This window comes from Scardinius erythrophthalmus (assembly GCF_964197995.2).
Source record: "Scardinius erythrophthalmus genome assembly, chromosome: 16".
Taxonomy (NCBI): Eukaryota; Metazoa; Chordata; class Actinopteri; order Cypriniformes; family Leuciscidae; genus Scardinius; species Scardinius erythrophthalmus.
Genome location: NC_138236.1, coordinates 2250873 through 2278138, shown reverse-complemented (window position 1 = coordinate 2278138; position 27266 = coordinate 2250873). Strand labels below are relative to the sequence as shown.

The window sequence follows — 27266 nt, the reverse complement described above, 5'->3', positions numbered from 1 at the left end:
AAATGAATCCCCTTTATTTAAAACAAACACACACACACACAAATGTTGCATGGCTTCAGAACACAGCTTCCTTTGTGATTATGTAAATTTTGGCCTAGTTATCAAGTCCGAGGTGTCAGTGTTTTTTTGGAAATGTACAGATGCTTGTTTCCATGATGTGAAGTTAAACATAGCACACTATAGCAGCCGCCTTTCCGTTCTTATGACAATAATACCGCAACAAACAGACGAACGCACAAACATATTTGGACAAACACCCCTGAGCTTGTTCTGTAGCAACAGGTGATGCTCGCCACGTCCCGAAGGGCCGCGAGGGCGAGAACGGAGAGCGTTGGAACACATTTTGCTCAGGGTTTTTGTGTCTCAATGTTCCCATGTGAAATAAAGCTGTTTTGAGATCCACTGCTCATCCTAAAAACGTGTAAATTAGTGTCAAGTAGAGGAGTGTTGTTACAACCGATCTTTTAGATTTTTTTTTAATTAATTCAAAATTTAGTTTAAAATTGCAATCCACAGAAATAGATCTGGGTGTTAAAAATGTTGCCGCATTAAATTTTTTAAGTACAATCAACTTGGATGTTTAAAATACATTAAACTGACTTAAAAAAATTGTTGAATCTTGTATAACTTATAAAAAAGTTGAAAATTGCTTGTAAAAACATGTTGGCATAACTTATTGATCATATATTTTTTTTACAGCATATAGGCCTATAGTTTATCAGCAGAAGTATAAACGCTTATGTTACCAGTTCTGGCATTTAACATCCATCAGCATGATCACATATCAAAATATAGATAGTCATATATGAAAGTCAGTGCTTTAAAAAAGAAAAAATTTGCCCTTTATAATTATTTTTTTTTTTTTTCTCAGAGACTCAGAGCTTGTACTGTCACTTCTGGAGGCTGGTGGTCATGTTACAACACTCTCTGGTCTGCACTATTCATTCAAGGTTTCCGCATGTTGCATCATTGTAAACTCTATATGATTTCAATCCATGTTTGCATTACAGTAATTAATAAGCATGCTGACATTATTCTGTGTGTGAGGGGAAATGAGAACGCTGGAGGAATTTCACACCTAATGAAACACTGGCGTTCTAATTCGAATTTTTAGAATTTGAATTCTTTCAACAAAAATCAAAACTTTGTGTTTAGAATCAGAACTGTGCGGCGGTAATTATTTCCTCTTCATCAAAGGAAGGAAGCGCTGAAGCTCTACTGGAAATCTGCTGGTATCTGATGTGTGTTTACTCACTGTCGAATAAATGTCAGATTAGCTCTGCTGTAAAAGCTTTCTAATAACGTGAGCGTTTGTGTCGGATGACTCACATTTGAAAGGACTCTTTCTCATCATCATCATCAGATCTGGTGCAAAACTCCCGCAGAGCTACAGTTCACCTCGAAGTTTCCTTTTCCGCCTTGAATATTAAAATATAATACGCATGTGGCAGATCTGTGTGTTCTCACCGCATTTTAACAGGTGTTTGAAACATGTCGTGTAGCCTGCAAGTAAATGTTTAAAAAAAAAAATTCAATTCACAATAAAAGACTATTAAACGTCTTAAAGTTGTGCGAAAAATTACAACTTTATAGCATAAATTGTCGCTTTAGTGTGTATTAAACATTTAATTATTACAAACGGACAAAGTCATAAATCAGCGCTCATTCAGAAATGAGGGATAAATTCCATTATGTAGGCTAAAACTTAAAAATAACCAACATCTACATTCACTGAAGCGACAAAACAACTAAATGAATATATGATATTTAGTTTGAAAATCAACATCCGCTTCAAATGCGCATCGCGGCTAAAAAAAAGATCTCTAAATTCAGTTGAAATTCAATCTCACACGCGCATGTGCATAATTGAAAACTTATTGATCTATAAACAAGTAAATGCGCTCATAAAAAAAAAAATGTTTTCTTGTGATCCCGTATCAAGATGCACGAGAGCCGCGAGAGTGTGTGTGTGTGTGTGTGTGTGTGTGTGTGTGTGTGTGTGAAGTCGCACATAAAATCAAATGACTAGAAGTGTAAACACACCCTGGCTGTGGATGGCAAGTTTTAAATAATTTTATACAGTCCCCCTGCCTGACAATTTTAACATGTGGTGTGTAAATATGAGAATGGCTGAGTGTGAAAGTGGATGAGTCCCTGGAGAGCGCGCACGGAGACGCGCCGCTCCAAAAATCAAAGTGGGGCAAGAAGACGCGGTGCGCCACAGCTGGCAGATCGTCTTATGTCGACGGGGAGGGGCGGTTCGTTTACCTGACACCCCTCTCCTCGAGCTCGAACCCTCCCCCTTCCCTCGCGCTTCTATCCCGCACCGCAGCCCACGTTACGCGCAGTCCGTGCGCTCCCAACTCCAGCGGTACGCGCAGGGACACCTCCATCTCCATCCGCGAGCAGAGCTGTGGATCTCTCAACGCCCGGACCAAGTTAAACGAGCCTTCTCAACTTTTGGATGGAAAACGAGAGCATTCGAGGAGATTGCTAACTTCTCTAAGGTATTGTAGTATTTCCTTTCTCTCTCTCTCTCTCTCTCTCTCTCTCGATGTGTGTGAGCATCTGCTCCGAACGCAAAGCTGCTGTATATTTCACGAACAGTCAGATCTGTTTGCTGCCCTCTCTTATCAATAGATTGCACGATAAAGAATTGATAACGAAAGAAGGAAAATCATTCATTCATACTTTCGGGTTTCAGTGATATCCAGGCGTTTTTATATACATCTCTAAATGTAGATTTTTTTTGGCAGAAGTTCATTTTTTTTAATAGTGTCTTGACAAAAAAAAATGATTTAGAACCACACAACTCCAGATTATAAGAGTGTTTTAAACACAATCCGCTGGTCAGGATTGCATTTATATGCATTCATGTGCACAAGATCTAAATAGAAAAGAAAAAAAAAAGGAGAAACAAATCCCATTTTATGGAGTCAAGAGACAGACATGCTCCTAAATAAGATGAAGTGACTAATACGACTAAATGCTTCTAAATAAAACTGACTCTCAGCCTGAAGAGAATCGCTTCACACTGATTTCTGTTTTCTGCAAGCTGGTGTGATGTAGAACTTTATATCGCAGGATCATGTGAGTTTTAGTGGTCAGGACCCTGTTTCAGATGCAAACATGAGAAGTGTTTACATACAGGGAAATAAAGATGAGCAGATCTGACTTTAGGGAGTTAAGATTCAGATGCACAATATTTGTCAAAAATATACAGTATATATCAATTTATCATATTAAGTTAAAAGTCAAATGCCAGCATTAAATGCATGTTTGTCTATATCTACATCTGTTTCTTAAAATCTACTGTCAGTATATTTGCTTTGAAAAAAGACACAAGCAGATCACTGTGTGTTCAGGAGCTAGCACTAAAAAATAATTATTCACGACTGAGATTAATGCATTTCCACTTACTTTTGACCCGAATTGCTTGTATTTAGGCTCTGAAAAAATCAAATAAAATGTGCTTTTAAATTCATATCTACTGCTCTTAATTGGCAATTATATGGGGTGTGATAGAATAAATTATGCTACAAGGTGCTTTTGCATTTAAATGTATGTACATTACTGTTATGTATGAGTGGCAAGCATGCATTACTGTTATTATGCTGTGTTGACGAAGAGCAGCTTTAGGAAGTGCATGATCTCGTGAAGACGTTCACCACAGTTACTCGTGGGCAAGGTGCCGTCCACAAACTGTATTTGTGAAAACGAGATTATTGCAGTGCAAAACGATGTGCATGTAATTAACGCAGGAAATAAAACCGTGACGATAATACGGACTGTATGGAGTTAAACTGAAATATTACACACTTTTAGTAGTGCAGGGTTTATCTGATCCCTCATTAGGAGGTCAGTGTGGTGAAAACGAGGTTATTCTTCTTGAGATTACTCTATTTATCTGGGGTAGAATTAGTGTGGTTGATCTGGTCAGTGTTTCTGAGAACAGAGCTCGTGAGCTCTTCCTGCCAGAGTCAGGTTTGCTTCTTGTAAGTGCTGTTCGACATCAAAGATTATGCAGGTTTTTCACACTTGTTTCATTCTTACGTCTCGTGGATGGTGTCACATTGAGAAGTACAGTCTGCCGATGTGAAACCGTGTGGGCCCTCTTGATCTCAACCTGAAAGTTGTTAAGCACTTTTATTGGCATCACCTAACCCCATTTCCACGGCTGGCTGTTGTTGAGATACTCTCCCTGATGTGATAAGCGAGCCTCGATTCGTATCTGTGTCCCAAATCTCTGCGTCGTTTGGCACGCTCGGACGGACTCTAAGCAGCAGAGGTGTCAACGCGCAGACGTGTGTTTAACACACACCGAGAGCGATGCCGGTTAGGCCCTGAACGCAACAGGATGTCAGAGTCGTAATATCATATTGCAAATGACCTGCGATTTGTCCGAATCCAAAGACTCGGTGTTAAAAGCGCTCTCTGAACCCGAGATCATGCCGGTGACCAAAGGTGCATCTCTGAGACACACACACACACACACACCGCTCGCCCTCCCGACCCTTCGAGACCAATTATCCGGCACGCCGCGTCGGTTATTTTCAGCATCACCTGAGAGGATAATCAAGGCAACTCGTCCTTGATGAATTATTTCCACTCCGTCTCGCATGATTTGTCCTGTTGTGAGTGACAGCAATCGAGCTTTCCGTCGTCGCCTGCGTCTACAAGAGAGGATTCCTCTCCTCCCGGGCGGAGAACTTCTTGGTTGGTCTGTGTCTGATTCTCGCAGTGAAGAGTCAAGAGCATTAATCGTCTTAACCGCGGCGGTAATGAACGCTAGGGTGAAATAACAGCTCAGCAAAGAGAAGAATTATACTTGCGGTTAGAGCACGGTAAATACCTGTTTAGCTGCCAGCGTATGCATTTATTAGACTGTCGCCAGCAAATAAGAGGTCTGTCTCGTTTTTTAATATGTGGCTGCTCGGAGATTCCACCCTCTGTGGAAAAGAGCTGTTATGATTTCTAATAGTTAGGAAAGGTAACAATGAATCAGAGACTTTTGATGACAAGCTCCAACCAGTTTGTGAAAGAAAAAAGAAAAAAAGAAGAAAGGAAAAATTAAGGATTGTTTGTGCATGCTCGAGCTCTGAGTCAAGCAGACGATCACATGCAACTCCAAAATAATTTAGCTTTAACTTTTTTTTTTGCAAGATCATTTGCATATATCAGGAGCGATTTGACGGTTGTGCTAAAAAATCATCTCGCGTTTAATTCCTCAAGCGCCAACTCTTTTTTTTTCCTCTTTAAATTGATGTATTTGCTTGCTTTTATCTGGCTTTGAGAATCGTCGCCGGATCTTTTCAGAGGACAAAGCGTCAAAAGTGCGTCATGTTGATTTGGTCATGCTCGGGCTAAATGACATTCGTGTAAAATCAGAAGAGCAATATTATCATTCTCCGCAGAAGCATCACTAATACAATTTGAAATACGCACTCGGAGCCACCTTTTAAAATTTCGCAGAACCTAAATTTAGACACTCCATATGTTTTGATCTGATGTTATTGTCTGCTCTTTCTATGCTTGTCGTTATCCGATCTGTGTAGGTTTTCTCGAATCCTTTGTTCTGGTAAAGCGACACAAAGACAGCAGTATGTATCAGAGGAATGCACATACTGCAAAAGATCAGGGTTTTAATACCCACCCACATACTCGCAAGAAACAATTAAAGAAGATACTCTCTTCTACAGTGCACACACACACACACACATGCACTTATAGAGATTTGGTGGGACGCAGATTAACGCCATACAAATCTTTGCCTTTGCAGTGTAGTAGACTGAAAAGAAGCAAGGGCTTTTCATTTGTTGCTTTTGATTGGTCGTGCACACACACGTGCACACACACACACACTAAAAACGCTGCAAATCCTGCCTTTTGTCATCAGGCCTCTGATGCAGTTGAAGTTTGTGTTTTCTTTAATGCAGTTAAAGTTCAGGTGTGTGTGTGTGTGTGTGTGTGTGTGTGTTTGAACCTCATGACCTTTCACACCTCAAAACTCTGCACTTGTATGCACTTATTACTAAACTTTTGTTGCATTCAATTTGCTGCATTTAATGCTCTATTTTTAGGGCAGAAGTGTGTGTTAAACGGCACTGGTGTTGATGACTGAAAGCATACAGTAAAACGAGCCAGACAACTTTGTGAATGACGGGCGTTGCAATTCTGCTAAAAGTTCTGCGTGGGCTCAAGCATCGCGCCTGGACAAAGAGCTTCACAGCCGCTTTCCCCCTCCCCGTCGCTTTAACTTTATTAATTGTTGATACGTTGCAATCCACGAGGCAGAAATTAGAAGGCTAATTGTTGTGTCATGTGACGCTGGCCCACTGCAGTGACAGAAAACTCATTTCCCAGGCCTTGAAACTGATCTCACTTGATTGCTAGATGAAGGATTTGTTTTATAATTCGATAAAAGCAGGGAATAAACAAGCCGATAAAGAGCCTCTCTTGTGCGCGCGGAGAGAGTAATTGTTTTTAAATAATTGATACGGATTCCGTCGGGAGTCTCAAAGAGCGGGATCTTTTTGTTGTCGTCTGCGGCCGGACTTCAGGATCCCACAAAAGCTCTCGCACGCTTTCACTGATCAGTCTGTCGCTCTTTATCTGACAGGTGCAAGGAAGCCACAGGGGGACTTTTACAGTGTACACTGTATAAAACGCTGAGTTGATTTAACCCATGTCTGGGTCGAATGTTCATTTACATTTTTAAATTCAACTTTTAAACCCACTGGCTGGGTTTGTCCATATTTGATCCAAACATGGGTTCAAACAACCCAAGCGTAGTGTTTTTGTAAAGTTATGGACATGACTAATAAGTCTGCTATTTATTATTATTATTATTATTATTATTATAATAATTTAATACACTTACAAGTCATGTGAGTCATGCACAGTCAACTACAAACTACTGTATTAACATGCATGAGTAACATGAGTCTGAAATGTGCCAGCAAGCAATATTTGGAGACTGTAATGAGTTCCAGGTTTTGGTGTTTCCAGGAAATGTGTGTTTTAATGTAGATTTGTGCACTGCCCATTCGCCTGCGCATTGATGAGTGTGTGTGTTCAGTGTGTGGTGGGCACTGATGACTTACCCCATGCTGTGTGTGTTATCAAACTGCCGAGATGCTCTTGGCTCTGATTTATAACACTACCTCAAATAATCTTGTTAATGCACATTTAACATTGCGGAAGTGGCAAGCACATAGACTAAACAACACCTACGCGAGCGAGCGTTCAGGACAGCGCTGGTGAAATGTGCCGAGTGATAAACAGCCATGGAGAACAGTCTTGTTGTCATAATGGGTTTATAACTTCGGATGTACACTTTGTCGCTATTCCAGGATAAATGGAAAAAGGCTGATAAACAATGCAACATATTTAGTATGCTATGTAAAAAAAGTTTAAATCCTCAGGGTTTTCAAAGTTATGAATTGCTTTTTTTTTTTTTTATCAAATGTAGTCAGTTTATTTTTTGCAAAAAAAAAAAAAAAAAAAAAGTGATTTATATGACCAAATATTTCATCTGATATCATATGAACTGAGCATTTCAAATCTTAGATAAAACAGCTTATTTATATTATTATGACCAAAACAATAGTTTACACCTTTTTTTTTTTTTTGCATTGCTGTTTGTACATTGCTTTTTTATTGTACATTGTGTACAAGTTTGCCCTGAGCATGTTGGCATTTTAAACTCTTCAATTGTGTTTACCCTTCTTTAAATAGGCGAGAGCTGAATTCTAACCACAGTTGATCAAATCATTTCTGCTCTGTGAATCTGCATGCCCTCCTGTATGTCAGGGTTGTGCGTGTGTGTGTGTGTGTGTGTGTGTGTGTGTGTGCCAGGGCTCTTGGCAGTGTGCGCACCTGTTGGCAGCATCAGGACCCTCCTGGCGAGGCCGGCAGAGATTGTGTGATGCTCTTGTACGAGAGCAGAGAGACGTCAACATGGCCGCCACGCTCCGCTTGCACCGCGTTCGTTCCTACGTTCGTTCGGCTGCAAATAAAAGCAGAACCGTGCGACTGCACAATCCCTTTGTGAGCCGCTGATGGATTGTGGGAGCAGAGATAAAGCCCTGAAACACATTTTTATTTTTTTCTAATCAACTTAAAAATCAGGTAGAAATAATTTTACTGTATAGAATATTGTGCATCGTTTTAGAAAATAGCCTCAATTGCATACTTTTGCTTTTTGTCTGAATGTGAATCTACTGAATGAACCGTGATGAACCGGTCGTATTAGTTTTGGCCTGATCTGAGCGTGTCGCTGTACATTGTGCTTCACAAGGACTAAAGACAGCAAAAGCAAGCTCTCGGCAAACTCACTTCAGTGCCGGAAATGTGTTCGGCGCTGTGACATACCAGATGCATTGATATGCACTCAAATGTAACTTAAAAAAAACGTTAACGAAATCATTTACTCGTGTGACGAATGTGTGATATGTGTTGCGAATGCATCCACCTTTTTTTGGCCATCGCTCTTCTCTTACGTTTCCTGTTTTTATCAACAGTGAGACTTCATGTTCTAGTTCTGCTCTGCTGATTTCATATAGCTTTATCACCTTTAGTTTCAAGTCTACACATGTCGCACACCCTGCTTTTAAAACCTTTACTGTCTTCACTGCCATTAATTATTAGGCCGATTAGTCATTATGATTGTTGATTGTGGCGTAGGAATGCGCTTGGTTACTTTTAAACCAAAGGAATAAACAGTATTTCAATCTCACTTGGCATTACAATAACATACAGTAGCAGAAACAAAGTGTCCATGTTAGATAATTATGAATGTGGTCATTTTTTTTAACAATTAAATAATTAGCCTAAATACTCAAGTACAGAATTGGACTCCCTCTGGATTGGTCTTACTCCTGTACTGGGAATATTTCATAATTTATCCAGTACATGGTGTCCACAACAGCAAGTTCAGATCTTTGAAAATCATTTCCAAACGACCTTTGACCCTCGCACATAAATCTGCCTGACTGTTGTCTTTATACATCTTTGTGTTTTTTATTTATGAAAACACAAGTTCAGTGTGGCTAGAATTTTTTTTTGTCTTTTATGAGCATGCTTTTTGATAGTCAAAAAAGATTCTTGTTCTTGTTTTGATGTAAACAGAATTATTAGAAGTTTTTATTAATAATTAATAATGCTTGAAATTGTAAGTCATTTTATAAGTTTGATCAGATATAATCTGCACTTATTATTTTACTGCACATTCTCCTCAAAATTATCACTTTGTAAACTTTATTTTTTTACTAATGTGCATCAATTTAGCTTATATTTACAGAAACTAGATCTCTCTATCTCTCGCTTTATCTCTCTCTCTCTCTCTCTCTCTCTCTCTGTGTGTGTGTGTGTGTGTGTGTGTGTGTGTGTGTTCATGGTTGGACGTTTGCTGTCACCTGCACACGTGTGTGTGTGTGTGTGTGTGTGTGTGTGTGTGTGTCTGTGCGTGTCTGTGCGTGCGCGCGCGCGCGTGTGTGTCATGCACCAGCATCACTGACAGATGGCGTGTCCTTTTGCTATAAGAAATATTGTACTCTTGAGGCTCTTTTGCAACTTTTAAAAACAGAAAATCTGCTATAATATCATCACACTCGTTCATATGATCATTCGCGTTTGCCTTCTACCTCAGCTGATCAACAACAACAACACACACATCGGGATAAAATTCAACATTGTGCACAAACAAAGATCGTTTATTTTGTAACATAAAAAAATGCAAACTGATTTTATTGTGTCATGCAGAAATTAATGTGCATCCTGTATGTGTGTGTACAGGATGTGTGTGTAGATGTGTGTTATTCAGTAATAAATGCAGAACCGCCTCACTCTAATCAAGCTGATTAAAAATTCCTGCGCGCGTGCAGGCGGAAATCCACCATCATCATCATCCTCATCATCATCCTCGTTCTCCGGCACTTTTACTTTATTTTCGCCTTCATCCTCCAGGACAGCGAGAGCTCCCGAAAGCAGTCTTCAATCGCGTCGTTTAGGAGCTTTAGGGATGAGGAGAAGCGGCAGGCGCGCGGAGAGGGAGGGATGAGCCGATGCAACTCATAATTTAATGGGCCAGAGAGAGAGAGAGAGAGAGCGAGAGAGACACACACACACACACACAGAGAGAGAGAGAGAGAGAGAAGGGAAACAGAAAGAAAAGGACCGAGCGCGAATGTTACAAATGTAACAAGCGGAAGATACAACGTAGCGTTGACGCGCGTCAGGAATCTTCTCGTGCTCTGATGTTTCATTCGACGCTCGAGTGTATCGCGCACTTTTAGAGCCGCTTCGGGTCCGCATGTGTCGAGATGAGACTCGATGTCTTCGTGCTGTTGTTCGGCCAGATGATCCTGAGAGGAGACGAGCTTCTGATCCTACAGCCTCGCATTGTTCCAGCTCAGTGGGATGTGTAGGGAACGCCGATGCTTACTTTTATTTTTTTGCGTTATTTTGCGCACAGAACGGATGGTGGATGTGATGGTAAACTCTACTGAACTCAATAGACTTACCGGAGATCGTTTTGCGTTTAGGATTGATGCGTCTACGTTTTTTGAAAAAAAGATTTGATCACATATTAAAGTACTTTGCGCTTCGTGTGTATGGTTCTAAATGTATTATCCGCTGTAATTCATGACTTGGCATATTATATTAGGTATTGTGGTGTGGACGATCTGGAAGTTTTGAATGCTTTAGAATAGAATAGCTGACATAAAACTGATATTCGAGTGAAGTTTGTGCTCCTCCTGCCAAAACTTGAAGTCGCTGTTCATCCACAGCTCTTTATATGCTCGTCTTAAAGTGGTGAGTGAAGCTGCTTGATTTCTTCTCATTTCTTTGTTTTGTGGAATGATTTAAAGTATGTGTACGTTCTTTTAAGTCTACAAAAAATATATTTTTGTATGCTCTAGATTTTTTTTTTTTTAGAATTTCATTGCGTTATAAACATATAATGTAACATGCACATTATCTAGATTAATGAAATGCAGAATTATTATGTGATATGACAATCTGCAATAGGTTACAGCAATACAAGTCATTTTAAGGTTGAAGTAGAAATATTATTACTATTAGAGTGTTTGCATTGATATGTAAGGTTTCCTTTTTCACTTGAATATTAAATTGAACATAAAAGTGCACAGAGTTCATCTTTTGAAAATCCTCTATACCTGTTATATTGGTTTTTACGTGAAGTCACGCGAGTTCATCTGTGCTGTGGAATTCATTGTTGCATGTCTGATGTCTTGTTTGGCCTGTTTGATGAAATCGAACCCCGTCTGTCATGCTGACTGTGAATGCAATGTTGAGACAAGGTTCACGTCCTTTTTTCTTATAATCTTGCATAGACATTTTAGGAAAACTTTTTTTTTTTTTTTTTTTTTTTTGGGATCATTAAACTCAAACAGGACCAAAATCCGTCACCCTGTATTTTACATGGAGAAGTGTGTCTTGCTCTTGTATTTTAGAGCCGTCAGCTTTTCAACTAACAGATCTGATCCGCTAAATATTTCACAGCCCGTTCCTCTTGTTCGCTGTACGGTGCGCTGATCGCTGAAGTGGACTCATTAATGCGACTGTACAAAAACTAGCTTGCTTTGCTCTTCACATGGGATTCTGCAGTGGGTTAGACATACATAATACATGCTCTTAAGAATGGGAATGTGATCGTTGCATGAAACATTGTAAATGCCATGTAACATTAGGCTTGATTTGACATTTCAGTACATGGAAGAGACACTGTTTATGTTGCAATTTCTTCTCTTTTTCTATGGTTCAGTAATCTATAGAACTGTTCACTGCATGGAAGTAAAAGTTTATGAGCGTCCTAACGTCACGGCTGTGTTTGCTTTTATTTTCTTCTTCAGGTGACAGTGCGCAGTGGAGCTGAGGACCATGGAGCATCTCAGCGAAACATGCCTGGGGAAGGAGAACTGTGAGATGGTCAACAGTCTGAACGACTCCAAGGCTCCTCCAGCCAAACTGGCCCGTCTGGAACAGAACGGAAGTCCTCTGGGCCGGTCCCGTCTCGGCAGCACTGGAGCTAAACTCACCGGCGTGCCCTTCAAACCCCCCGGACATCACCTGAAGGCCTGCCACAAGAGGGGTGAGCTGGCCTTTTCTTATACCGCTGGGTCCTGGGACGCCATTCCAGTAGGGGTGCAACGATACCCTTTCGATACGTATATTAGACATGTGATAAAAGTTTAACCAAAAATGCACTGGTGATTAAAATGCTAAATTATGTTTTACATTGTGTGTGTAAATGAATAGGCTTGGATTTGGTGCTGGAAACCCAACGCACAGGACAATAGAGACACCAGAATAACAACATTCATGATTCTGAAAACAATATTCGTCTAAAATAATTCTGTCACTGACTAGATGTGTTTTAAATAATGTAGGCCACTTTTTACTGGAAACATCAGGCATTATCAGGACACACAAATATTCCCCCATTGCATTATTATACATTATATTCAACATTATATATAGTAGTTTAATGTAATACTGACACTAAAACTAGTATTTAAACTTCACATTATTCCAGTAGGGGCGCAACGATCCCCTCATGTCACGTATCACGATACTGAACTCACGATACGATATTATTGCGATACTCCAAGACATATGATAAAAGGTTAACAAAAAATGCACTGGTGATTAAAATGCTAAATTATGTTTTACATTGTGGTTGTGTAAATGAATAGGCTTGGATTTGGTGCTGGAAACCCAAAGCACAGGACAATATTGACAAAAGAATAACAATATTCATGATTCTGAAGCTTCAGAATTATTTTAGACGAATATGCTTTCACTCTTTCACTTACTAGATATATTTATAATGTAGGCCACTTTAGACATATGGCATTATCAGGACCCACAAATATTCCCCCATTGCATTATTATACATTATATTCAACAATAGTAGTTTAATGTAATACTGACACTAAAACTCTGAAAACTATATTATCAATATTGTTGTATATTTGTATTGCGATATACAGTGACACGATATATCGTTCCACCCCTACGAGAAGCGATTCGTCTGTCCTCCAGCGTGATGTTTAATGAACAGTTATGAGAAAGGGTTATTTGGACCGATGATATTTCACGATGGGTGGAGCTCATCGCTCAGAAACCTGTTGTAGTTGTGGCCACTGATGGTCAGGACCAAAACCCCTGCATGATGCAAAGTAGATAGCATATTTCTTTTACGTATCGCCAGCCAGCAACATTTCTGAGGATATGTTTAGCACTAACTGTAAGCATATTTGCATTCATTTTCAGAAAGCAGTCACTGTTTGTTTATGTCAGATCAAATCTTTTCGAATTGAAATTCTTGGTAAATTAAATCAGATTCTTTTTATTTGTTTGGTGATTTTGATGCTTCATTTTGCTGTGTGTATACATGCATGCATATATGTGTATATGTATGGGTGTATGTGTGTGTGTGTGTGTGTATATATATATATATATGAAGAGTTAAGATGAAAAAGCCTCTAAGTGCCATCTGAATTTTTCTTCTAGAATGATCATTTTTATCAAGCTTGTATATTTAAGTTAAATAATTTCACTTAAATGACAATTAATAGGTCATTTGCATTGCCATTTAAGTGACATTATTGAACTTAAATATCCAAGCTTGATACAAATTTTCATAAAAATGATCATTCTAGAAGAAAATTTCAAATGGCACTTAGAGGCTTTTGTATCTGAACTCTTCATATATATACATACATACACACACACACACACACACACACACACACACTTGCAGTGTACAATTAAAGGGGAGATATTGTAGTTATAACACATTTAGTGTTAGTTCATGTTCCTCTGCTGTGTTCTACAGCTCTCTGGACAACCGTTATTATTATTTATGGGAAATAGTGAACTTTTGCTGAGTGCCTGCTGAACTTTGGTAGCTACTGTATTCATTGTTTTAGCTGAATAATATTTACCATGGGCTTTTCTCAGCTCTCTGGGAACAAAGCGTGTATTGATCCCGAAATGAACCGACACAGCAGTCTTTATTGTTAGATCTTTATCTATTAAAAATGGAAAAGCTTCGATTCAGCACATTCCCTGGCATCTGCTTATGATTATACCCCTATTTATTGATTGTTTTCCTGAAAACGGTCGCATTCTTTGGAAACTGCGACCGTGAGGAGCAGAGATATGATTTATTACGATTGCCCCGGATAGAAGACGTTGATATCCCCCCCAGCCTGTGTTAAACCCTGTAAAAATAAAGATCCTGAGTCCAAGAGATCATGAAGTTCCTGAAATTTCATCACCGGAGTGTTGCAGCTGGCTGGTATTATGTGATATTTGCACAGTAAACCCGAACACATGACAGCTTTGGACGGAGATTCTTCGTTGTTTCCCTGATAGCGGCGCGCTGTTTACACAGACTCGTAAACCTCAAGGCTGTCCACATTATTCCTGCGGCCCATGACGCTTTGCGCGAATTATGGGTGTAACTTCCGTTAAGCTGTACACAATCAGTGAAACACTCGCTCTATGGACGCAATAATATATATTTTTGAACTGTGTACAGTGAGATTGCTTTATATTACTCACCCTTCAACCCTTTGAACATTAAAAAGGACATTTAAAAGTGTAAAAGCATCAACAAGGTACTTTCAACAGATCAAAAAACCCCAAAAAGCGAGAATCTTTCCACAGCAAAATCGCACGGTTAAATATCACTAATTATGCAACATAAGTTGCCTTAAAAATTTATTTTATTTCATTTACTTCAGCATTGCGTGACACTATTTCAAAGTGATTTCAGTCATTTTGACAGATTACAAATTGCATTTACCTGTGGAAAGAGACGTGAGGATTTTGGGGAGAGAGATTCTTTGTGCATTCCAGTGAATTATTAATGGCATGTATCGTAAAATTAAATCGGGAGAACAGACCGCAAATGTGCACTACATGTTGACATTTTTCATAATATTACAGCGGAATGCAAAAGGAAAAAAGAAAATAATCACGAGGAAAAGAAAGCAGCGACTGAAAAGAGCTCTTGCCATAGATATGCTTTGTTATAACATGTCACGTTAAAATACCAAGTGTTACGTTATTCTTAAATAAAACCTGAAAGAAATCTGATAGCTCGTTGAGGATCTGCTTTATTTGTATTTGTTCCATTTTGAATGGAAGTTCCCCAAACCGGAAGTGCCTCCCATGATTAAAAACGCAGTGAGCTCGTCAGGAATAAAGAGGATGGGGAGCATTGGGAGCCGGCGCGTGCAGTGCATCATGGGAAGGCTTCTGGGATCTGCCTGAAGAAGTATTCTAATGTGATTTGAGCACCTTAACAATAAATAAAGCGCTAAACCCACGATGAGCCCTAACCTTTCAGTGCGCTAACACGTTTAAATAGCAGAGCTGTTTCGTTGACGGCATCTCCTCTCGCTCTGCGTTCTGATCTTATTATGCATGTTACAATGCTGCTTTATTTTAACACCATTACAGCGGATTATAATCAATTGATAATTAGAGGTTAGGCACTATTGCTCATGCTTAGGGTTAGGTTTTTTTTTAAAGCAGATGCCACCCAGAACTCTCTAGCAACAACTTGGCATCTTCCTTGAGCAAATGCAAACTTTATTTTTAGCTCGTTTATAATTTGCATTTGCATTTTTGGCTGGATGTGCAGCACTGCCGGTAATAATGTGTGGCGTTTCAGCAGCTCTCTCTCTCTCTCCGCGAGGCTGAAGTGTAAAGCGTGCTCTTGTGTGTGTAGGTAACATGCTGCCAGTGTTTTGTGTGGTGGAGCACTACGAGAGCCCCATCGAGTTCGACAGTAAAGAGGAACACGCTGAGTTCGTCCTGGTGAGGAAGGACATGCTCTTCAACCAGCTGATCGAGATGGCCCTGCTCTCCCTGGGCTACTCGCACAGTTCGGCTGCTCAGGCTAAAGGTACGGCATGCTTTCACACTCCAAAACACCAATGCATTCACTACACCGATGTCTCCAGAACATGCACGTGATTTTCTTCTTTATGCATTTAGATCAGAACCGTGAGTCATCGAACGCCGGGCAGATGCTCGGGTATTTTTGGAGGCTAAACAGAGATATTTTTGGAGTGATTTGTTGGCTCCGTTCTGGGTTTTCTCGGGCTGACCTGATGCCGAGGTCAGGGGGGTTGTGGGTAGAGGAACACACAGGTGCACCTCCTGCTCTCTATAATCACACTTTTCTCAATGGGAGCGAGTGTGGAGGTGGGCCTGCGGTTTCTAATTGCTCGCTTTATGGAGTTGGGGGCTATTTTAAGAGCTGGAGCCTTCAGCCTGTAATTTATTGCAGGCTGTCCATCATAATTTCTTTTTTCGTTGGATCTTCTGGATCTTGTTTTTTTTTCTTCTTCTTTCATTTAGTGCCAGTCGAAAGACAACATGTGGTCGAGAAATGTTTGATTTTTTTTAAAGGGTGAAAGCCTTTCTTTTAGCCTATACTAAAAAAAGTACCATAGTATTATCATAAAAAAATACAAATTCGAAAGCACTTTTCTAAAACATGATGAGAGTTTGGCATTATAACATTGCTAAGTTCACAACATGATGCTCAGAACTAGTAAAAGTGATGCAGTTCTTTTGATCTTTCGGTTTATCGAATAATCCTGAAAAAAAGCTTAAGCAGCACAACTGTTTTCAACACTGATAATAATCATAAATGTTTCTTGAGCATCAAATCATCATTAGAATGATTTCTGAAGGATCATGTGACACTGAAGACTGATGCTGAAAATTCAGCTTTGATCACAGGAATATATTACATTTTACTATATATTCACATAGAAAACAGCTGTTTTAAATTGTAATAATATTTCACTGTTACTGAATTTTTAATGAAATAAATGCAGCCTTGGTGAGCAGAAGAGACTCTTTAAAAGACATTTAAACCGACCCCAAACCTTTGAATGGTATTATATAAAAAAATAGTATGTCAAAATATACCAACATTTCTCTCACTTCACCTTCCGTCTTGTCTAGATTTTTTAATTAATGTTGTTGCAGTGTATTATGGGATTGTGTTGTCCACAAAAGATGTATGTGATGCTTACCTGTGTATTGTCAGCTTACTAGGTTTTGAGGTTAAGACATAATGGTACTATAATGGTAATAACATGGTATTTCTTTAAGTGTGCTATGTTGAATATGGTTATTAAATGACACATCAAAGTCCCATAATTGCCACATTATTATTATTTTTTTTTTACTTAAAGATGAACGTGCAAAAAAGCATAATAGGTCCTCTATCTTTAGTGTGTAATGTTGCTGTTTGAGCATGAAAAATCTCCAGCTCTTCTCTATATCAGAGTCAGTGTTTCTGAACTCCCTGAAACGCCTCCATTGTAGTCTTGAGTTTCTTCCGGGAACGAACACGTCACAGTATTCCTCATTTAAGTAATTAATACGCATAATAAAGGGGCGGGGCCTGGTTGAGTTAGTTAGTAGTGTGTTAAACTGGCGGTTATGGTAAGGGGCGGGACATTTCACAAACACGCTCGAAGCGCTCGACCAATCACAACACACTGCTCACGCAGACCAATCAGAGCACAGTGTGCTTTTCAGAAGGAGGGGCTTCATAGAGACAGGAAGTAAACAGAGCGTTACTGACAGACTGGGAAGAGAGGAGCCGCAACAATGGAGGATATGAGGAAAATAATCAACATGATAATAAATAATCAATAATCACATTTACACATAGCCGGGTATTTAGAGGAACTAATATTCCCCCCCCGTCCGTTTTCAATAATAACATTGTGCACACAACATCGTTTTCAAAAAAGTTGTCATTTACATCAACGCCCAAAACAAACTGTAAACATAGGGCGCTCACATGACGTTAAGCATTTTCTAGCGCATAATGTGACGTTTGAGAACCTAAAACCCCGTTTCTCCCAGTTGACACGCAACACATTATCAGAAATCTCTACTTTGGCCGGAGTTTTCAGAAATAATCGTTTTCTGTCATAAAAACGGGGTTTTCGTGTAAGTGAGAGGCCAAACCGCAGGGAAATATCTGCGTCTTCCCTTCGTGTAAAACGGGGCCTTAAGCATGAAAACCTTTCTAGTGGAGCCGAAAAAAGTGATAAATGCAGTGTTTTATTCCTGTGTGCTGTCGTGCGAGCGTCTGCCTGTGGTAAATGGTGTTTCCTCACCGCAGGGCTGATTCAGGTGGGCAAGTGGAACCCCGTGCCTCTTTCCTACGTGACGGATGCACCCGACGCCACAGTGGCGGACATGTTGCAGGATGTGTACCATGTGGTCACGCTGAAAATCCAGCTACACAGGTCAGTGTTTCCCATCTACTGTACCCACAACACAAACAGTGCTGGGTTTTTTTGTATTTCCCACAAGCCACTGCTGTGGGCACACACAGACACACCTCTTCCTCTTTCTGTAGACATCCATGTATATCTGTGTGTCTCCAGAGGCTCTGTGGCTGTCTCGCACTTTAAGGTGTGCCGGATCAGATCGCTCCTTTTCTTTAAGTGTGTGTGTGTGTGTGTCTATATGCAAACATGGATGTGTTAATTGCACATTACAGCAGTACTACCTCTCATCCAATTACGCCAAAGAACTATGAAACCATCAGTATTGCGCTTTTTAAAAAAAGATTAATCCAAGGGAGGCTTCGTTTAAATTCAAGGATGTGTATTTAAAGGTGTCGTGTGTCATTTCTACACCTCTAGCATTGCAAAAATCATTTTTCCTGTCTGACTTTGGTCATCGCTCATGCCACCGGTTAAGTTAAAGTCACCATCTGTCTGTCGGATCATTTGCAAACCCGTCATTGTTTTTGCAGTTCCGTTTGGTGACGCTGGCGGCGCGGAAATGACACTCCTCATCCTTAATTTGCATTGCACGCTGGCGTCGAACATCGGTGTTGCGATATTTACTTGGCAGCTTGCCGTTTATTGCGTCCTATTGAACAAGCATTCATTAATGACACCCTGAATGCAGCTGTGTTTTCTCCATTGATTCGGTCGTGCATTTCTTTATTTTTTTATTTAATGCTCGTCTAAATGGATAAAGTGTTTAGATGCTGGTCTTTTTTAATGCATCTAGCATCTAAATCTATCTGGAAACACCTTAAATTGTTTCAGCAAGCACATCAAGGCAGGAAGGTAGAAGTAACGTGAAATAATAGTCGCCGCATGCAGCTGATGTATAATTCATGCATCAATACAGCAGATGTGTTGTATAAAGTAATTAACTAATCAGAACAATCAGGAGAGAGAGAGAGGAGAGAGAGAGAGAGAGACTCCAGATGCATCTGCTTCATGCGCCAAATGAAATCTGTCTGTCTTAGAGGGACGCTTGCAGCAGAGAAGCAAAGCCCAGTGCTCACTGTCCTCTCTCTCTCTCTCTCTCTCTTTTCACTCTTTCCATCTCTCTTTCTCTTGTTCTATCTCTTCCTGCAGTTGTCCTAAACTGGAAGACCTTCCTCCAGAGCAGTGGACCCACTCTACAGTAAGAAATGCGCTCAAGGAGTTACTCAAAGACATGAACCAGAGCTCTCTGGCAAAAGAATGTCCCTTATCACAGGTGCTGGAGCCTTCCACGTCTAGTTGCCAAGATTGCAAGTGTCCCTTTTACAAATGCCCAGAGTTTGATAGAGTGGAAATGGACAGAATTGCCATAGAAATCCAAATCAATAGCCATTGTCGTGCCTGTAGATTAATGCACTTTATTTTGATGCTGTTGCTAGCCGTTGTGAATGCGAGTATTGTTGGCTAAACAATGGGCGAATCACAATGATCTTGATAATGCATTACAAGCTGTGAACTGTTATGGGTGAATCTCACGAAACCTGTTAACGTGTCATTTCTAACCTTAAAAACCAAAGAAAGAGTTGTATTGTGCTTATAGAAAATTAAGCCTATTTTCGCTGCATTATTGTGTTATTTTAATGACTATTAAGCAGCTTAAATTCTCATTAGCGCAAGGCAAAACGTTCAAATAATTTATACAGCATGGTTGTATTATTTTCGGTCACACATTAGATTAAGGTCCAGTTCTCAGTATTAACTAACCATGACTTTCGCCTCAATAAACTCCTAATTAATGCTTATTAATAGTTAGTAAAGTACAGTAGTCAACATTTGAAGTGGATCAGAAAAGTTGTCCTAAGACGTTCGAGTATTGTTCAAAATGCATGTATAAATTTGATGAAAGGTTTTGATCCACTTCAAATGTTCACTACCGTAATTAAGTTTAGATATTAAGGAATAGTTCTCTTAAAAATGAAAATTCTTTCATCATTTACTCGCCCTCAAGTTGTTTCAAACCTGTATGAATTTCTTTCTTCTGCCGAACACAAAAGATTATATTTTGAAGAATATCGGTAACCAGACAGTTGATGGACTCCATTGACTTTCATAGTATTTTATTTTCCTACAACTATTCATCAACTGGCATTAATATGTGCTTTATAAGTACTAATAAACAGACAATATCCTAGTAATATGCATGATAAGCAACTAGTTAATAGTGAGAATTGAACCCTAATCTAAAGCGTTACCTTATTTTCTTACCGTGTTTATACTGCGTTTTTTTATTATTATTAAATTTACAGTAATAAAAATTCCATCAGAATCACTTTTGAAAACAATCAGGATTATTTTAAAAAGTGAGACGTAAAACTTCCAGACTTTATTATAATATTGGTATTATTCCTTATATTGATAATAATATTCATTAGATAGTATTATTTTTTGTGGGATAAATTGAGCAACTTTTTAGGAAGACTTTTAATTATTATTATTCCAGACTTTTACAGTAATGAGAATTTATATTTAAAAAAAATTAAGATCCTAAAAAAAGGCTTCATTAAAAAAAAAATGTAAATTAAATTTAGTTTTTTTTTTAATTTTTTGAAAATTATATTTTCAAAGATTTTTGAAAAAAAATCTAAAAAAAAAATTTTCGAAGAATTTTTCGAAGATTTCAAAAAAAAAATCTTTTTTTTTGAAGAAAATTTGAAAACTTCCATACTTATAATATTATAATTATTGGTATTATTCCTTATATTGATAGTGATATTCTTTAGATAGTATTATTTTTTGTGGGATAAATTGAGCAACTTTTTAGGAAGACTTTTAATTATTATTATTCCAGACTTTTACAGTAATGAGAATTTATATTAAAAAAAAAATAAGATCCTAAAAAAAGGCTTCATTAAAAAAAAAAAAAATGTAAATTAAATTTAGTTTTTTGTAATTTTTTGAAAATTATATTTTCAAAGATTTTTGAAAAAAAATCTAAAAAAACATTTTTCGACGAATTTTTCGACGAATTTTCAAAAAAAAAATATTTTTTTTGAAGAAAATTTGAAAACTTCCATACTTATAATATTATAATTATTGGTATTATTCCTTATATTGATAATGATATTCTTTAGATAGTATTATTTTTTGTGGGATAAATTGAGCAACTTTTTAGGAAGACTTTTAATTATTATTAATCCAGACTTTTACAGTAATGAGAATTTATATTTAAAAAAAATTCAGATCCTAAAAATAAGCTTCATTTAAAAAAAAATGTAAATTAAATTTAGTTTTTTGTACATTTTTTAAAATTACATTTTCAAAGATTTTTGAAAAAAAATCTTAAAAAAATAATTTCGAAGAATTTTTTTCGGTAAAAATGTGAAGATTTTTGAAAACTTCCATACTTATAATATTATAATATTGGTATTATTCCTTATATTGATAGTGATATTCTTTAGATAGTATTATTTTTTGTGGGATAAATTGAGCAACTTTTTAGGAAGACTTTTAATTATTATTATTCCAGACTTTTACAGTAATGAGAATTTATATTTAAAAAAAAATAAGATCCTAAAAAAAGGCTTCATTAAAAAAAAAAAAAAAAATGTAAATTAAATTTAGTTTTTTGTAATTTTTTGAAAATTATATTTTCAAAGATTTTTGAAAAAAAAATCTAAAAAAACATTTTTCGACGAATTTTTCGACGAATTTTCAAAAAAAAAAAATATTTTTTTTGAAGAAAATTTGAAAACTTCCATACTTATAATATTATAATTATTGGTATTATTCCTTATATTGATAATGATATTCTTTAGATAGTATTATTTTTTGTGGGATAAATTGAGCAACTTTTTAGGAAGACTTTTAATTATTATTAATCCAGACTTTTACAGTAATGAGAATTTATTTTTAAAAAAAATTCAGATCCTAAAAATAGGCTTCATTTAAAAAAAAAATGTAAATTAAATTTAGTTTTTTGTACATTTTTTAAAATTACATTTTCAAAGATTTTTGAAAAAAAATCTTAAAAAAAATAATTTCGAAGAATTTTTTTCGGTAAAAATGTGAAGATTTTTGAAAACTTCCATACTTATAATATTATAATATTGGTATTATTCCTTATATTGATAGTGATATTCTTTAGATAGTATTATTTTTTGTGGGATAAATTGAGCAACTTTTTAGGAAGACTTTTAAATTATTTTTATTCCAGACTTTTACAGTAATGAGATCCTAAAAATGGGCTTCATTTAAAAAAAACAAAAAATTAAATTAAATTTCGATTTTTGTGGACGAAACCTGACCCGGACACATTTCCATGAGATTCACCCTTAAAACTGCTGCTGTTTAAAGAAGCAGAGCCGCTGTTTAAATGCTTTAGGGACGACGGGTGTTTCAGCTCGTGTGTGTTGGCACAGTCGTAGTGCATTTCATCTCAGGGAAGCCCGTTCTCTACCTGCAGGTGTGTGTGTGTGTGTGTGTGTGTGTGTGGTGTAAAGAGTCCCAGGGTGCTGTTCAGGCAGCGCAGGGGCTGGGCCGCTCCACATCTCTCTAATCACTCTGTTTACAGTCCATATGTGAGCTATTCCCACTGAGCAGCGGCCCGGCACTTACACTGAATTACAGTCCGCTCACATTTTCTGCTTTCTGCTTTTGTTGTTTCCAGGATGCCTCGTCATGTTAGGCGCGTCTTTGGTTGGTAACCTAGTAGAGGTGACCTTTCTATTAGGCGAACAGGAAGACTTGGAGAGATCTGGCCGATTTAAGAACGAACGCCAACTTTTATAGGATTAGTGTCTCCTTGATTCTCCAACGGTAATCCCTGCTCTTGAAAAGGTTAATGAATGGAGAATCAGGAGGAGAAGTACGCCACTGGTTAGCAGAAGGGGATTGTGAATAGTGTTGCATGTTTCGGGTTAGTGTAGTCTAATCGGTGAACTGTACGGAGGACTAGTTGGCTAACCATTCTTAAAGGAAGCTTTATGTAAATTAAAGGGTCTGTCATACACCAACCAGACGTGTTTCTTATAGTGCCGTTCATGTGGGATGTTGAGTTTTTAAACTGCCCTTTTCAAAGCTGAAGTACTTTTAATTTGACTTAAATGCGACTCGTTGTGCAAGAAGCTGAAACTGAGATGACAATGGAGAAGAAATTATTATGCATGAATTTGCTTTTCCATGACTTGAACTGTCATGAAATCATTACTGTAAAGCGTCCTTGTGCTAGTTTAATTTTATAATAATGATGTTGATATTGATATTAATTAAATTGTAATTAAATTGTAGTATTTTTTATTTGTATTTAGCAAAAAAAATGTTCATTTTGGATTAATTTAGCAACTTCTCAGGTCAACGCTAAAAAAAAATGTAAATAAAAAATAATTGAATCCCCTCTTAAGCGGAGCGCTAAGTTAAACATTACATTTTTTTAATCACATTGATATTGTGAATTTTAATGTTAGTATTATTTTTATGTCAGCATGGATGAATTTAGAAACTTCTGAAAGTCAATGTGCTAAAACATTTAAAAGTAAAAGTTGTGAAAATTAAATTGTATTATATTGGTATTATATTATATTATATTGATAATGATATTCATTTTAGTATTATTTTTTTTTGGATAAATTTAGCAACTTTTTAGGAGGTCCTAATAAAGTATTAGGACTTTTAATTTTTTATATATATATATATATATATATATATATATATATATATATATATATATATATATATATATATATAAACAAAAACGCAGTATAAACACGTTTAGAAAATAAGGTAACACTTTAGATTAGGGTTCAATTCTCACTATTAACTAGTTGCTTATGCATATTATTAGGATATTGTCTGTTTATTAGTACTTATAAAGCACATATTAATGCCAGTTTGATGAATAGTTGTAGGAAAATAAATACTATGGAAGTCAATATTATATATATATATATATATATATATATATATTATATATATTTATTTATTTATTTATTTATTATTATTAATAAAGGTTTTATAAAACTTTGTGGACATGCTAAATTTCATGGACATGGTCAAATTTGTGGGTAAAAAATATCTAAAAGCAACAAAAAAAATGGACAAACTCACCAGTTAACCTCACTAATCGACTAGTTAATTGTTGGTTGATTAATTGACCATCCTGACCTGTTCCTAGTTCATCGTGTATTTGGCCTAAAGATGCCCTGGATAAAAAAACAACAAAAAAAAAACATGCTTTTGTTTTCAGCTCAATATAACTCGACCGCCGTCAGACCGATTTGTTGCGCAACGCTAAAGGACAAAAGTAAATTGCTCGGGCAGGTTTGCTCCCGCTCGTCAGCCTTCGTATGTTTCCCGTGATCAAACTTAACCCCTGTGTCCCCTCAGACGACCGACACAAAAGAGTGTGTGTGTGTGTGTGTGTGTCCGTGGCCCTGAAAGAGCAGCTGTGGAGTTGCATAGCAGCAAATAGCCATCAAATGCCATCTTTACAGGTTTGACATGGGCCCTTTCTCAAGGAGTGGACGGAAAAGAAGCTGTAATTAAGATGTTTAAAAGACCTCTCCAACACAATGCAGGGAGACTGAAAGATGCCACGTAAGGAGGAAGTGCGAACGCTGATTCCCTTCCTCGCATTTCTGTGCGACTCTCCCGTGACGGAAAGTCAAATAGATGTTTTATGTGGATCGCAGCGTGACAGACTTCCTGGGCGCTCAGATAAGGCCTCTCGATGGTTATCTTTTAAACAGGCTCGTCCCATTACCTGTTGATGGCTCCTGGCGCTCGGTGCGCTGAGGTGTTTATCTGCATGGTTTGTGGTGGCGTACGGGGCTCGGGAGATGTGCGGTGTGAGACGTGTGATTAATGAACGCAGATTCTCACAACATCTGTGTCAACTGTACTCAATATGAGCGTGGATCTCAAACAGATCATTGATGACTCATGAAATCGCGTGTGATTTTGTTCCTCCTCTATTGTTAGTTGCTGAGTTGGTTGGTTCGCTGTCTTCCACCATGACTGTTGTTTCAGATCAGCGATTAAAAGAGGGCTGTGACATTTAAAACGCCGGTTGGCCTTCAAATGTCTCCCGTCTGCATGCATATTCCACTCGTGCGTTTGGAGAGGGTCTTCTCCTCATCTTGGAGACCGTTATACACTTTTCATTTCTGCAGCAGCATGAGCTTTGGCAGTAAAGGTTAATAGTCCTTCTCATTGTACACAGTGATGTGGTTAACCCTCTTCTGGCTGAAGTCTGCACCTGTTCACCGAGACGTGCTGAAGGGGTTTTTATCCTGAAGTAAACAGTAGAGCATTGGCGCTTGCAACGCTAAGGTCATGGGTTCGATTCCCAGGGAAAGCAAGAACTGATGAGAATGTAAATGTGTACCTTGAAATGCAATGTAAGTCGCTTTGGATAAAAGCGTCTGCCAAATGCATAAAAATAGTTCTCTTATTACATCATATAGAACTTAGATGTTTTTACAATTAAAAACAAAGTTGAATTTTTTACAATTAAAATTTCCATATTATACCATAAGCAAGCATTTCATATGATGTTGTAGAATAGCACTTTTAAAGTCCTCCTGTGGTGAAACTCAAGTTTTTAATGTTGTTTATGTGTCTATGTGGTGTTTTTAATGAGCTTTAAGACAAAGCATGTGTAAATTCATAAGTCGACAGCATTGCTGAGTATTTTCTCCTTAAAACTGCAGTGAACCAAAGACAGTCTCAAAAACACGCTTTGAAATCGCTGGTGTTTCTGACGTCACAAACTACCTTGTAACCAATCAGATCAACGTGTGATCGTCACCCAGTGGATCTCTGAGCTGAGTGAGTGAGTGGAGGAGGGGCTCATTTGCATATTCATAGAACCGCACATACTAAATGAGGCAAGGGTGTCGAGTTACATCCTCGACATGGAATTTTTTTTTTTTAAATATGTCATTTTGGTGATCAAAGATTAGTTTTAAGGCATAAAACCATTGACTACAGGGGGACTTTAAATTCTGTATAATGTCATATGAAAACTTAGAGCAAATTTCCATACTATGCCATAAGCAAACATTTTTAAGTTCCACATGATGTGATAGTCTGGTTAAATTCTAAAACTCCATGATATCAAATATAACCATTTAAATTTCACCATGTCATAAAGAACATTTTAAAGTTCCATATGAAGTCATCTGTGAACTTTTTAAAACCCCTTGTTTCTGAAAGCATATCTTAAAATATGTCAGTGCCATTGTTTTGTGTCAAGATGCATCGTTTTTTTTTTTTTTTTCTAAGGCACATTTATAAAAATAATAATGAACTAAGGCCTAATCCTGACTCAATCTAAACCCTGTCTGTGAAACCAGGCCTATATGAAATCATAGAAGTGCAATTTAAATGTCCATATTATGCCATAAGCAAACGTCAAGTTCCATATGATGATCCATATTAAATTCCTTTTTTGAAAACACTCCATATGATATCATAGAAAAACTATTAAAACTTTTATAGCATGCCAAAAGAGAATGCTTTTAAGTTCCATACAATGTCATCGAGCCTTTTTAAATTCCATATGATGATCTTCACGTATAGTTTGAAACTCCATATTCATTTCTGTCTATTTGATAGAGAACATTTTAAAGTTCTATATGACGTTAAAGGAGAACAGTTGTAAGTTCCTATAATAATGTAAAATAACCTTTAAAGAAGCTTATAGTCACAAAGAAAATGGTTCTTGATGCATAACTGCCACTGAAGAGCCTTCATTTCTGAGAGCATATCCATACGTTTGCTTCAAGATGCATTGGATCATTTGTAAAGGGGATTGCTGAAGTTATCTATAACCGTCCTCCGTTGGAGACACGAACCCCCTCCTCCAAACCTCCGAGTCCCCAAGTGCTCATGTTATAAAAATGATAAAGCTGCTGTACCTGTAATTTAAAAACAGATGGTTTCATCTTTTGAATATTTATAACA

At 37.6% G+C, this 27266-nt stretch overlaps 1 protein-coding gene across 5 annotated transcripts in view; it reads left to right on the top strand.

The window, feature by feature from the left end:
• The first annotated feature begins 2310 nt into the window (after window positions 1-2310).
• The window catches only part of satb1b (SATB homeobox 1b), a 70852-nt gene continuing 45896 nt past the window's right edge, over window positions 2311-27266 (top strand). The window contains exons 1-5 of one of the 5 annotated variants that reach the window (XM_081388663.1): window positions 2311-2507; window positions 11877-12115; window positions 15770-15946; window positions 18197-18323; window positions 19458-19581. In XM_081388663.1, the coding sequence (XP_081244789.1) occupies window positions 11905-12115; window positions 15770-15946; window positions 18197-18323; window positions 19458-19581 (639 nt within the window). In that variant the 5' untranslated portion in view covers window positions 2311-2507; window positions 11877-11904. Of the gene's footprint in view, window positions 2508-10116; window positions 10816-11876; window positions 12116-15769; window positions 15947-18196; window positions 18324-19457; window positions 19582-27266 lie in introns of those variants that run through there. The other 4 variants (XM_081388662.1, XM_081388661.1, XM_081388660.1 and 1 more) reach the window with 4 other exon arrangements.